The sequence below is a fragment of the Misgurnus anguillicaudatus genome, chromosome 2, assembly GCF_027580225.2.
Source record: "Misgurnus anguillicaudatus chromosome 2, ASM2758022v2, whole genome shotgun sequence".
Classification (NCBI taxonomy): Eukaryota; Metazoa; Chordata; class Actinopteri; order Cypriniformes; family Cobitidae; genus Misgurnus; species Misgurnus anguillicaudatus.
Window position 1 is genome coordinate 36,027,501 of NC_073338.2, and position 14,563 is coordinate 36,042,063.

General features: G+C 35.6%; 1 protein-coding gene across 9 annotated transcripts in view; it reads right to left on the bottom strand.

The window, feature by feature from the left end:
- kmt2cb (lysine (K)-specific methyltransferase 2Cb) overlaps positions 1 to 14,563 on the bottom strand; it is a 134,483-nt gene that overhangs the window by 36,130 nt on the left and 83,790 nt on the right. For 6 of the 9 annotated variants that reach the window (XM_055203001.2, XM_055203003.2, XM_055202999.2 and 3 more), the window contains 11 exons: positions 14,304 to 14,408; positions 11,985 to 12,166; positions 10,583 to 10,747; positions 10,138 to 10,247; positions 9,941 to 10,030; positions 7,216 to 7,428; positions 6,687 to 6,815; positions 5,964 to 6,077; positions 4,866 to 5,008; positions 597 to 774; positions 1 to 102 (listed from right to left, as the gene is read on the bottom strand). The exon at positions 1 to 102 is cut by the window's left edge and continues 3 nt beyond it. In XM_055203001.2, coding sequence (XP_055058976.2) covers positions 1 to 102; positions 597 to 774; positions 4,866 to 5,008; positions 5,964 to 6,077; positions 6,687 to 6,815; positions 7,216 to 7,428; positions 9,941 to 10,030; positions 10,138 to 10,247; positions 10,583 to 10,747; positions 11,985 to 12,166; positions 14,304 to 14,408 — 1,531 coding nt within the window. The remainder of the gene's footprint in view (positions 103 to 596; positions 775 to 4,865; positions 5,009 to 5,963; positions 6,078 to 6,686; positions 6,816 to 7,215; positions 7,429 to 9,940; positions 10,031 to 10,137; positions 10,248 to 10,582; positions 10,748 to 11,984; positions 12,167 to 14,303; positions 14,409 to 14,563) is intronic. The other 3 variants (XM_055203002.2, XM_055203000.2, XM_055202996.2) reach the window with 2 other exon arrangements.

Sequence of the window (14,563 nt, forward strand, 5' to 3'; positions counted from 1 at the left end):
ACTCTTCTGTCTGCTTGCAAATATTATCAGAAAACATTCCCAGCAGCTCTGTGTCTGATTTCAGCTCTTCAGACATCTCTACCAGAGGTTTCGCAGAGTTCTCTGTGGATATGGATAAGCAGGAAAATAACTACCGGGGTCTGATTTTCGTGCCCAAATAAACTGGTCTAAACTGTGCAGACACTCCTTAAAGTCAACATGAAATTGCATTTGTAACTCTTTTACCGAAATGTCCTGTAATTTAAGTCAAGCAGACTATTTAACAATAAAAATAAAATGTAGAGTGGGATTTTATCACGAAAACTATTCATACTATTTCAACTATTGCTAAATATTGAAAAACCTGCATTGCCTACAATAGTAGCCTATTGTGGCCTGATTTATTAGGAGTAAAACGACCAAAAATGTGTAAAATGAAAATAAATATGGTGAATTGTGATTTCATGTTGACTTTAAAAGAAAGCAATAAATCAATCTGACAGGACATGAATGTTAAATGGCAGTGTAATATTGTAACAATGAAAAAAACTAAAAAGATTGAAATGCAAATGAAGTGAGTGTGTGTGTGTATATTCGAGCATTTCTGAGAAACATACGTGCAGCTACTGCTTTACTGGGCATGGGCACAGCTGAAGCACCAATCGAAGAGTTTGACAAAAACTTCATCTGATTGGCCATGAACTGCTTCCTGTCTCGCTCATCCTCTAGCAGCCGTGTGGTTTCCTGTCGACTCTGTTTGCTCTTGTCCAACAGGTCTTTCCCAAAAAAGGCCTCCTGAAAGCAAAAATAACATCAGACCACCTTAATGCAAGCAGGGTAAAAAAATTGTGCACTATGATGAGAATGAGTGCTGGAGACTGCTCCATATTCTCATGCAATTTAAATACAAAGGTTTTAATCTACTCCATTTCTGTCACCTATTCAGGGTTCTGTTGGTTGTAAATATACTTTAGATTTGGTTTATTTTATAACTCTACATAATTAATTTTTCCTTCTAAATTGTAAAAAGATTTTTATTTTATCTTCTTTAGTTACATTTTTAATACCTTGCACAGCTTGTAAAGTGACCAGACTTTCATTTCACCACTAAGACAAATAAAACTTTTATTTTATAAATATAAATTACTATTATTTATTTTAACCTTGCCTGTGAAACCCTGACTAAAGTCACGTAATCTATTTTAAGATTAGAGCGTCAAAGTAGTCTTAACCATAAAAAATGACAAAATACTGTATGTCATTTGTGATTATTACTGTAAATGAAAGATTAAAAACTAAGCCTTCAATCAATATACAATACTTAATCTTTCATTTATAACATGAGATTTTATTGAAACAACGCTTAAAGAATTAGTCAATTTTCTTAAACTTGTACCATGTCACCCAAAATGTTGATGTCTTTCTTTGTTCAGTCGAGAAGAAATTATGTTTTTTGAGGAAAACATTCCAGGATTTAATGGACCTCAACACTTAACGGTTTTAATGCAGTTTAAAATTGCAGTTTCAAAGGACTCTAAACGATCCCAAACGAGGCATAAGAGTCTTATCTAGCAAAACGATTGTCATTTTTGACAAGAAAAATAAAAAATATGCACTTTTAAACTACAACTACTCGTCTATGTCCGGTCATGTGACGCGCCAGCGGGACCTCACGTAATTGTGTAATGCCATGGAAAGGTCACGTGTTACATATTTAAAAAGCACAATTGCCGACCATTTTAAACAATAAACTGACACAAAAACATTAATTAGTATCATTCCACATACAACAACTGCAATAAAACTGCAATTTTAAACTGCATTAAAACTTTAAAGTGTTGGGGTCCATTAAAATGAGAGTTTTTCCTCAAAAAACATAATTTCTTCTCGACTGAACAAAGAAAGACATCAACATTTTGGATGACATGGTGGTGACTAAATTATCTGGATTTTTTTAAGAAAATTGACAAATCCTTTAATTATTTGCACAAAACAACTAAACTTGGCTTGTAAGAACATTGACTTTGTTTGTCTCTGTGTTCACTTTAGACACATAAACACATGATAATTATTATATCATTAGTTTCAGGAACTTCTTTGATATCGTTAGAAAGTAAAAACATAATATTAAAATCGTACGATCGACAATCGGATCAGTGCATTCCAACATAATTAAAAAAATCCTCTGATATTTGGGAACCCTGATCCGACTATTCCTGAATCAAACTAACCAAGAAACAAATTAAAAAGTAACTCAATTTTAATCCAGAAAATTTAATCAGTAACTACATACCATCATACTCAAATACAGACCACACAAAACGCTCATATTTCATTTATGACAAAGTCAACAGCAGTACCCTTTGGATGCACTTCTGGATGCATTATAAACATACAGAGCGAAACACATCTGCTTGACATGCACTGCAGTGAAGACACTGTTGAGAGAGTATCTTTGAGATCTTCCTGGGGTTGTTGATGAAACCTAGTTTGTCAAAGATTTGAAATGGACTGTCATACTGTAGGAGCCTCTCACATGAGCTCAGGTTTCTAACGGCGCTTAAGTGAATCCATGCAGGACTTGCTATCTGTTAAGAAACGATGCAATGCGTGTGACGCTCTTGGAAGAATAACAGACGCAAGCATGAAAGCATCATGCTTGCTGTATTGGTGGTAAAATGCCTTCCAACCGTCTCGCCTGTCCTGTCATTTCAGCTCAGATCACCTAGCATCCTCCAGCTCCTGGCTATGACATTAAAAGCCTCCATTTTAAATAGTTAATTTGAAGCGGGTCTTCTGAGAAGCAACTTTTGGTTTGATTCACTGGCGCGATGGTGACTCAGCTAGCATTAACGCAAGTTTTGACGTGCAATTACGTCATTCTCATACTAATGCTTAAATAGCTGCTTTATATAGAATTTGACTGATGTCCAGTGACAGATGTGAGTATATTTAACAAAAGCTCTGAATATATCCCATCCAATCCATCAATCTACAGATAATATCAAAGATTAATAAATGCTGTAAAAGTTCATTCTAGCTAGGTTACCTTTCAGTCAGTCTCTTTTTTACACCCATTCCAATTTCACCCTTATCCTTCTCACGTGTCTGTATTTACATAAAAGCCAGTCTCTCTATTTTCTCATCACTGAAATGCAGAGCAATGTCTTAATGTTTGCACATCATGTTACAGTTTTTGGGAAGTTCGACTTTCCGCGGCACTGCGCAGAACGACCGGATTTTGATGTCGAAGTACAGCGAGAGCAATTCATAGACACTGTTCTCAACAATCCGACTGAATTTAATACGATTGAAGGTTATAACAATATAGTTTACATGCACCCTAAACATTGCAATCTGATTTAAATGTTCATTTACATAGACATTCTATAAAATCCAATCCGAACGTCTGCGCAAGCGCACAGCCAGGGTTGCCATATTCGCGTATTAAAACCATCCGAATGGACATTCAAAACTAGCCCAAAAGCATTCCAATGACCACAGCCCAAATATCAATAACTAATCTACGAACTCATTTAATCTTTAACCCACAGAAAAGAAAACAACTGCTGGAAACAGTTTAAATGCGTATCCCAAATCTAAACCCGAAAAAACTTGACTTGGCAACGCTATGATGCACATAGCATCTCTCGGCGAGTTCATGCTTTATCTCTGGATAAAAGTCAAAACGGAGTTGGAGAAAGTTGTTCTTAAGAAGTTTTCAAATATAGGTAATGAAAACACACTTTTCAAAAGGCACAACGCTATTTTATTACTTTAAGTAGCATACTGTTTTAAAAATACACATAAACGCTGCAGAATGTACAGCGCTGTGACCCTATTATTGTTACCTTAATAATGCCTGTTGCCATTGCCTTGCTATTGCATGTTTCTGTCACGAGAGTCATGTGATATAAGAGTTTGCGCACAAGGTATTTTTGCATCCGATTGAGAAAATACTACGATTCACGCGTTTACATGCGTACTTTCTCCTGCGGATCGAATCACAGATTGGAGTACACCACCCCCTTCAATACGATCCAAATTTGCATCCGATCGTCCTCAATCGTATTGATTAAAGTGTTTACATAAAGGCTTTTCAATACGATTGAGCCATCAATACGATAACAGATTATTTGGTTGCATGTAAACGTACCTAGTGTTTCATAAGGCCGAAGTATGGTCCTCTTTTTATGCATACATGAGGGTCCAGTGCGAATGACGCAATTTTTGTCATCAATAGAGTGTGCACGTACTGTGCGCACCGCCAGACCTTTAAAACCCTGTGTAAAATGTATGCATAAGTCGTGTAGGTCTGTGTACACGTACAAGTCAAATAAACCTTACTTTGCAAGGCTGTGTGTTCGACCGCGCACATAGGTTCACATTATGCGTAAAAAACAGACTGTACTTTGGACTTTATACTCGCCAGTGGCACTAGCATTTGGTGCTTGGCGAGTGTTAATTTTAGGGCTTATATATAATGCTACCCAACCCTGAGGCTTTCTATCAGATGATTTATAACTCAGCAAATGACTTCACAAGATTGATGAAAGGCTCATAAAGTTTTGTAAAGGTTCAATTGTCACAGCTTTCAAACATCAATTTGAGACTAACAACAGGACGTCAAACCAATGAGAAAAATCTAAAATCATCTTTACTCTCGAGTCAACATGTCAAACTCGGTCAAGCTTTCATTTAATCTAACAGAGTTGAGTCTACTTCACTAAAACTCTGACGTCTCCCGGCTCTACAGCAGCGGCCTAGTGACACTTTTGGAAGATCCCAAGATAATGAACGGTGTCTGCTGATTCCAGTCACTTGTATAAAATCCACCAGCTATACAATATATACATGGATTAGAAAGTGTTTTAAAATGATCAAACCTGTAGGTAGGTGGGAAAGGCCTCCTCCAGTTTGGTCTTCTTTTTCCTGTAGCGCTTTCGGATTTTAACTTCAGGATTGTCAGGAAAATCAGACAAGAGATGTTTATCATCAACTGGGGTGTCAGGCGCTTGGTCGCCCCAGCCTTACAGAAAGAGAGGTAACATGTTTAGGCTTTACATAGATACTCTGTACATTTAATAAATTAATTAATTAGGTGAGTAGAACATTAACAATGAAATGAAGAAAAACAATTACTGTATACAAATCAATGCAATTTTGTTACCACATCATTAACGCTTTTCCTGCCATTAACAAGTTATCTCGTCAAAAAAGAGAAAATGTTTCCCTGCCAATAACGTTTCTCTGATGAGGTTTTAGGGTAATCTTTAATTTCACTATTATACACTAGGTGGTGCTCTTACCCAATTTATAAAAAATTGAAGCATCTGCTCATTTCACAAAATTGAATAGTCCGTGCACGTTTAGATCACTGTTCTGAATCTGATCTCTATCAAAAGTCCTTTACAAAAATGCAATTATTTCAGTTTTTTGCTCAAAATTTTGTGCTTTTGATGAAGCCTACCCATATTTAAGAGGTTATAAAAAGAGAACAAATAAAGATAGGATAAAAAGTTTTTTCCCTGAAACCACAAAAAAAAAGAAAAATGCTGACGGGCAACTTTTTTAAAAATGGCTGGCGGGGAAAGAGATAAAGAGGTTTTTTTGTTTATTAGAACATCCAGTTTACAAAGTGACACCCTTATAAAAATGAACCATGTTTTTTATTGATGACCATTGATTTTATTACAGTAACCATAGTTTAACCATGTTTTTAGCAGTACCCTGATCATTTTGTAGTAACCATGGTGTAACCATAGTGTATTGGTTTTAACTGTAGTAAAACCATGGTTCATTTCCCCTTCAAATTAATTTTTTTTCCTATACAATGTAAGTAAATGTAACATTTCTGCCTAACATCTTTTGTAAATCACAGGTCGGGGGCGACATAAGGGTGAATAAATACCAGCCTAATGTTCACTTTTGGGTTAATTGAATCTTCACAATCGAACATGAAGTATGAGAAAAATGATGCCTACTTTCGTCTTTGCCTTGCAGGTTCTCAGAGCCAGTGGAGTCCTTTCTTGCCAGACCCGGTTTGGTTCTGCCAGGGCCCATTCGGTTCCTCTGTCTGACCATGAATCCTCCAATTCCTGAGAAAAGATTAAATATTTCAGTCTTTCTATTTATGAAGCAACCAACTGTTTTTTTTTACATTTGGCATGTTTTTCATATTAGTACTGACTAACACAAATAATAATCCAAGTATTTTTCATATACAAGCACTCATTTATATCTTCCATAAATTCTGGAATAGACTGCTAATGCACTGTTAATAAGGTATTATCTGATATAGATATATAAAAATAATAAATAGAAACAAATTTCTTAACATTTTGAAGAAAAACAAAACAATAACGCTTTTTACTTTAACTTATCCTTACCTTATTGCTATGCAATAAATATAATCTTGCATACGTGTAACTGAAAAGGAGACATCTTAGGGGTTTGCAGATATGTTGACTAATCAAAATGCCATTCAGTTTTTTTTATAAAATGTTTGCTTTTATTATCTGTAATTGTACAACTGTTATAAAATGTTTCTTTCATCATGTAAAACTCCTCAAAATACACAATTGTTGTAATACTGAAACAAGCAATGGTGCACTGGGGACAATTAAAATGTAATAAAAACCAATATTTTAAAAAAGGAATGCTTTTGTTTTAAAGGTTTTTCTCTATTGGAGCATTATGGCTCTCACCAGGACGGTAGGGTTTCCTTTTCCTCTTCTTGCTTGGATCTGTGTCTTTTGAGTCGTCTTCTGCTGTGGCTTCTCTTTCAGGACTGGAATCTGATTTTACTTCCCCATCAACCATCTCTCCTTCTGCTGCTAAACACACAGTAAGATGTAAACACAGGAGACCCCCTAAGATTCCCTAGGTTTCTTGCTAGAAAGCATCAAAGGGTATTAATTCAATTTAAAGGGCAAATTTAAGGCAGGATAACCTTTTTGAATAAGGCAATCCCATAATGTTAAAAACATTAATTACAACCAAAGAAATATATTTTATTTTATTTTCTACAAAAAATATATTTTTGTTTTAATTACGAATGCATTTTATACAAAAAAAGTTTGCAGTAAGACATATCAAGACAACATAGTCAATTTCAAAATTAAAGTAGCTTCCAATGAGGAGGACCTCAGATTAGTTACGTAAAAGACCTCAGCCTGGATGCTGTTTATGTAGACAGCTGCTAAATCTAGATGCACTGAGAGGTATGAAACATACTTTTGATATCCTCAAGGTCTCCATCTCTGGAGGCTTCAGCCTGAGGGTCTGGAGGCGTCTGCAGCACGGCCACACTGTTTTGGTTGATAATCTTCAGCTTGAGTTTGGGTTTCGATCGTCTCCGCCGAGAGGCTGCGTTGGCGAGACTCTGAAGTTGAGACAAACCCGACTCCGTGAGACAAACACCGTCCTGGGTATATGTCCTTGAGAGGTCTGCGAGGCCCAAACATAGAAGAACCTCATAAGACAATGTGATCTTATAAGCAGTCATAGTCACTTGTATTTGGATAGGCATTAAATCAGATTTCTATATTTAAATAAACATTGAATCATACATTATTTATACACCAACAGGAGCTAAAATGTAACTCTTTTACATGAAAGCACCTTTGCAAACATACAAATCCTTACGAATCCTTACTAAATAAATGCAATTTTAAGGTTCAATTTGATGTATAGTCTTAAAGGAATATTCCATTTTCTTAAAAGAAAAATCCAGATAATTTACTCACCACCATGTCATCCAAAATGTTGATGTCTTTCTTTGTTCAGTCGAGAAGAAATTATGTTTTTTGAGGAAAACATTGCAGGATTTTTTTCATTTTAATGGACTTTAATAGACACCAACAATTAACACTTAACTCAACACGTAACAGTTTTTTTCGAAGGACTATAAACAATCCCAAACGAGGCATAAGGGTCTTATCTAGCAAAACAATTGTCATTTTTGACAAGAAAAATAACAAATATACACTTTTAAAGCACAACTTCTCGTCGAGATACGGTCGTGATGCGCCAGCGTGACCCCACGCAATACGTCATGACGTCACAGAAGACGAATGCGAAACTCCGCCCCAGTGTTTACAAATGTGTTGAAAGAGGACCGTTCCTACGTTGTTGTATGTCAACTGATACTAATTAATGTCTTTTGTGTTGGTTTATTGTTTACAATGGTCCGCAAATGTGCGTTTTATATATGTAACACGTGACCTCCCTACGTCACTACGCATTTACGTTAGGTCGCGCTGGACCGGATCTAGATGAGAATTTGTGCTTTAAAAGTGTATATTTGTTATTTTTCTTGTCAAAAATGACAATCGTTTTGCTAGTTAAGACCCTTATGCCTTGTTTGGGATTGTTAATAGTTCTTTGAAACTCCGTTGAGTTACGTGTTGAGTTAAGTGTTAATTGTTGGTGTCTATTAAAGTCCATTAAAATTAGAAAAATCCTGCAAAAACATAATTTCTTCTCGACTGAACAAAGAAAGACATCGACATTTTGGATGACATGGTGGTGAGTAAATTATCTGAATTTTTATTTTAAGAAAATTGAATATTCCTTTAATACATATAAGATTAAATTGGATTGCATAAAATTTTTATATCTGATTTTCTAATGTAACATAAAAATTGTTAAAACGTTCATTAAGTAAATAAGTGAAAGACCACAATGAATTCAGCAATGTATATTTGAAGAGTTTCGTTGCAAAACGAGGTAAATACATTTTTTTTTAATTTTTGTCAAAACATGTCTATTTATTTACATAAATCTAATCAGATAAGTTATGATTATTAAATTAAAAAAATAAAATGATTCAAAATTAAAATTCAGAAGATTCTAAAATTAATTTAAGTAATTATTCACCCATAATTTGAACATCACTGTTGTTTGTTTAATATCTAGCAATTAAATTATTTTAGTGAACATAATTAGAAGAATGTATATTCAGTATATGAAGAGTTTGGTTCAAAAACGCAATAAATCTATTTTGACTAATTTCGGTAAAAAACGTGCTTTCTACAAAGTGACAAGATGAAAACCACTATTTTCTGTTACAAACTTTCACATAGCATCTTTAGGTTATAAAAACAAAGAACTCAAATTCATAATTTGATTTTCAAAGATTTATTGTAAAAACACTATGTCATATTAATAACAGTTATTGCTGCTGCGAACAGCTGTAAAATGTTTTGGTCCTGCTCGATTTTTGTTGACTTTGAGTAAAATAATGTAAAGTTGTTCATAAGATCCCCTGGGGTCAATGTGTTAGCATGACAAAAGCTTGATGCTGTTGTGAGAAAAAGCAACAGCCGCCATTTTTCTGTCTCCCGTGTGCCTCTCGCGTAAATTATTCGATTTTAATGGCTTACATTTCTTTCCCGCAACAGAAAACCACCACAGGTTTATCAATGCCATCAAATAATTATTTTGTTTTTGTTTGTTTGTTGATCACGAAGTACAAAGTAGATGAGGAAAACTAGGATTCTGTGTGTATTCAACGCGCCGCCATTGTTGTTTACAATGCGTGGAATGGTGCGCTGTGATTGGTTAAGTGGATTTATTGCATTCTGCAGAAAAGGAAGAGTGGCGTTAATCGGGAAAAAAGGGAGAAAAGATGACAGAATAACACGCGGATACTGGATTTTGAGTAAAATTAAGTATTTACTTTTTAACACTGACACAATACTGATTTTGGCGGTAACTCATTTATATAAAAAAATGGCGTTTATCGCGTTTTGGAACCAAACTCTTCATATATTTCCTATTAATTTCTATTACTTCACCAGGACAACAAAACTATAAAATTCTCTGATATTTAAATTTTTTGTTTCCATGACCGTGGGAACCCTGTGAAAGTTATTATAATTTGCTAATTAATTATTTTACACATTCGGTTAAGAACACAAATCAAAATGCTATAGATGAAATTATTAAATGAGAGAACCTGTGCCGAGATCTCTTGCTTTTGGGATTCTCTGTGGCATCAGACCAACCTCCATCAGGTCCACAATAGATTTGGCCGGCGTTACAGGCGCTGTTATGGAAACACAAACACACTACTTCAACCGGAGAAAAAGATTCACGAATGTAAAACAACTGTCATATTAAATCAGTCTTTCTAAGACTGATGACTATATTTACCAGGAGAGAGAGGGGTGTGGCCTTGACAAAGACTGCAGTCAAAGCTGCTGTCTGCAATCTTCTCTACTTCTTCCTCTGAGTGGAAACCGAGACACGAGGCATGCATCCACCTGCAGAAAGACACAAAAATGTCTTTACATTTGTAACAACGCTGTAAAAACCCATCGTTAAAAGTGCCTAGATAACAGTGATCTGATCGATATGTGCTATTACTTTTCTCAAGTTTGTTGTTTTGTACCCTGAATACCCAACTTTCTAGCAACTACTGAGCAAATACACTGAAAGGTGTCAAGAGCAATTCCTATTTTGTTGCAGTGAGTTTTGCACTAGTCTTGCTGTAAAATGTCTTGTTTTTCCAAAGCTGCTGAGGTGAAAGGAAACCAAGTACACCCACAAACACACACACACACGCAGGTCAGAGTCAGAACGCTGGCCGACGGCTCACCTGTCACACTGCCTGCACTGCAGGATGAACTCCCCCTCGCTGTAGTCCTGCTGGCACAGCGGGCATGATGCCAGGCTGGCGCAGGGGGCACACTGAGTGTAATTATTCTGCCACTCGCACCTCAGACCGGCAGACGTGGCGCCACACTGGGTACAGGACACACACCTGTGGGAAGCCAGAGTGGCACAATGACATTAATCACACGCCACACGGGCTCCGCTGATCTTAACTGGTCTAATAACTGCTCACATGAATAAATGACAAGTAAAATAATTCTCACAAATAAAAGTCTCTAGGAAAAACACTTAAAGAAAGGCATCCACTGCGTCCTCTTAAATAACCATGAGCATAAAAAGCATTGTGATGGTTATTAAATCTATACAGACATCTGATTTAATACTGAAAGTTAAATCATTGTTAAAATATTTTAACATAACATGGAAAGATTTTATACATATAGTCCTGGGCAAAGATTAATCGTGATTAATCGCATACAAAATAAAAGTGATTTTTGGTATAATATATGAGTGTGTGCTGTGTGTAATTATTATGTATATATAAATACACACACATTCATGTATGCATTTAAGAATCATTTACATGCGTATATATATTTATTTATATTTTTATATATTCTATATTATATAAAAAATGTATATATAAATTAAAAAAAATCTGAAATGAATATATGTAAATTATTTTAAATAGTAATCAAATGTCTAAAATGATCTTTATTTGTACGTTTTCTAAAGGGTGTACCAGCCTAAATGCTCAATCTAATACAAATGATGCATGTCCATCCATATGCGCGTAACAATTTTGGTTTCGTTTTTAAAACATTCAGGAAATAGAAAAAAAGTTCGGGATCTGATTAATATTAAGAGTGACAAGACTCGAAAATGATCTTCCTCTTGCTTGACTGACACATCTGAAGCATGCACACAGGCATGCGACCTCGATATATGCATAGACAGAATTACAGTTTTACAAATATCTGTTTTGACAAGAATTCATGAAGATAAAATCTGTAATGTTTTAGGCAAAAAAAAATCTGATGTGTAACATTATATTAGATCCTTGCATTACAGTAGATCTTAAAACTGTCTGTCTCAATGGCAATCAAACATAAAAAAATTATTTTCCTAAAGATACTGTTTTTTTTAAGGTATTGTTTAATTGAGCTAAATATAGAACAGATAAATATGTGCGAGTTAACTGATGTAGGCTAATCTAGTTAACTAATCTAGATTAAATATTTTAATCGATTGACAGTCCTAAAATAAATAAATAAATAAATATACAGCTGTATATATCCATAACACTTTAAACATCTTTAAAATTTTATATAAATATATAACCTATGCATTTTAATAACTCCTTAGTTTGATGTGATGTGGCATACCATTTGCATTTCCAGCTCCCATTGGGCACATTTTGCAGGGGTGGGTCCAGGCAGTACGTGTGGTAGCTGATGTCACAATCGTCACAGAGCAGCAGGCGTCCGGGGTCGCTGGCCTGACCACACGCCTCACATACGGTGCACTCCAGACACCGCCAGCCTTTACTCAATACCACCTTAGTAATCTGACAACCAAACATGCACATTACAGCCTATTATCTACAACCTACAAATGCAAAGGCAAATATTGCATATGCATTCTTTGGTGATACAGTGAATACGATTCACATAAATGATAAACACATGTGACCCTGTACGAAATTATAATATAGCTGTATTCAATATCAAGGTTATGTTTTCACAGAATCTTCTTTACATTAAATAGGATGATTTTATAACAAAACAAAGTAAATCAAAACCAATGACTTCAGCTGGGTTTTCACAGGCTGGGTCACATAAATGTATCAATTTAATTCCTATTCAACAAATACATTGCATTTTCTTAAAGAGCCACACAGATCCAAAATCGAAAATGACCTGTATTGCAGTGTATCATGTAGCTGTCCATCAATGTAAACAATGTGCAAAGTAATTAAACCAAAAAGTGCACGATTAATAAATTTATTGGCTTCTAAGTAAGGAGTCGACTCTGAATCACTGAAACGAGTCGTCATATGGATTGAATCTCCTGCCTGTCTCTATCTACGTAGATACGAACACTTTGCATAATAATCTTCGCCTACAGTCTTGCCCCCGGGAGAAACGAAAACTCTGAGCTGCCCACACAGACACTTCAGCTAGTTAGTGTGTAAACATCATATAAAGAAGATGCTGTCTTCTCAGCTGTGAAGGCAAGTTTGTGTTGTTTTCACTATGAAAGGATGAAGATATGGAGAGTCAGAATTTGAAATTACTTTTTCAAGGAGGGATTTACTAAACATTTGGCTGTAAAAGAACCAGTGGTTAAAATGACTTTTTCACGGACGGATTTACTAAACGTTTGGCAATGAAAGATGGTTCAGTACCCACTTTATTTGGAACAACATGTATCTCCTAACCACAACCTATAAGTACATTATGTGTTTATTTTCCCCCGAGTGTTCTAAAATGTCTAGTTTACTGTAATGTCTTATGAGTAAGCTGCGCTAGCAACGCATGTTGCAGTTAAACTGTGGCACGGTTAGCTTAAGTTAAACTTGCTTAAATGAGTGTAAAAATGTTAATGTCCGTCATCGTTTTTATTGTTTGGATTAATGATGAATACTGTCAGAGAGTCACGTTAGCAAGCTGCTAACACATGTTGCACTTACGGTTTTGCTATGGTCCCAGTTAGCTTACATAAATGCTTAAATGAGTGTAAAAACGTTTCTGTCGTTGTTTATATTGCTTGAATTAATGATGAATGATGTCTATTGATGTCGATACTGTCTACTCAGTAAATCATGTTAGCACTAGGTCAATACATGTTGCACTATTGTTTGTCTGTGCCACTGATCTGTGGTCTGTGCGGAGACTGTGTTAGTGTTGACCAATCAGAGCAGAGTAGGCTACTGAAAGGTGGGGTTTAGGCAGACTGGGTCGTTGAACTGCTTCACACAAATCGTTTGAGGATCTCTGAGAAATGGGGTAATATCACATTTATATTTTGAGAAAATTACAGTGTTTTTTGACCTTGTATGCATTTAAACCTGTTGTCCGGGACTTATAAACAGTGATAGGACACTTAAAATTTGAATCCTACTGGCTCTTTAAATCATGCCTTAGACTTGAATATCCAGAGCACAACATCATGGTTGTTGGCTGTATTTATACTGTTTGATTGGATGTGCACTGTCGCCAGCAAATTGTTTCCCATCATGTCTTAGTTTGTTGTTTGACTATGAAAATTGGCACCGCCTCACTGTTGCAAAACTGTTTTGTCATGTGTCAGCATGATCGCAGCTAGTTGGATGGCACACACTTTAAAAAGAACTGTGATATGTATCTAATAAAAATCCCCTAACTTACATCAATACTACATTTGGTTTATAGGTTAGCGTAGCTATAGCTATATCTATGTAGGTATGTCGAGTATAAGAAGACTAATATCTTTATTACTAACAGATATCTTCAATTATTTTATTTTGCAGATAATAATCAGAGAAAATTGGCAGCGTTTAGTGAACCCAATATCCTTACAAGTGACATAAAGTACGTATGCCAAAACACACAGGGTCTCTAACAATGACTCAACAGTCTTCATCTATCATCATCACCTCAGTATACACTGGCCCCATCCTGTTTAAACAGTCAAGTTCTTGTGTGGGGTTGAGCTGCACTCACCTTAATGTTAACACAGTAGGGGTGGTAACACTGTCCACACTGAGCACAGGCCAGGAGTCGACCCTCAACACCCTGTCCAAAACTCCCACAAACCACACACATGTCCTGAAGAAAAGCAAAGAAGGATAAATAAGGAAAATACAGCGAGAACAGTATACTCCACATATTGAGCTGTAAATGAATGGGTTCAATACAAGTTTATCAACAGTATTATTGATCAAAATTCTGGCATGTGTTAGTTTATTCACAAAACAACAAAA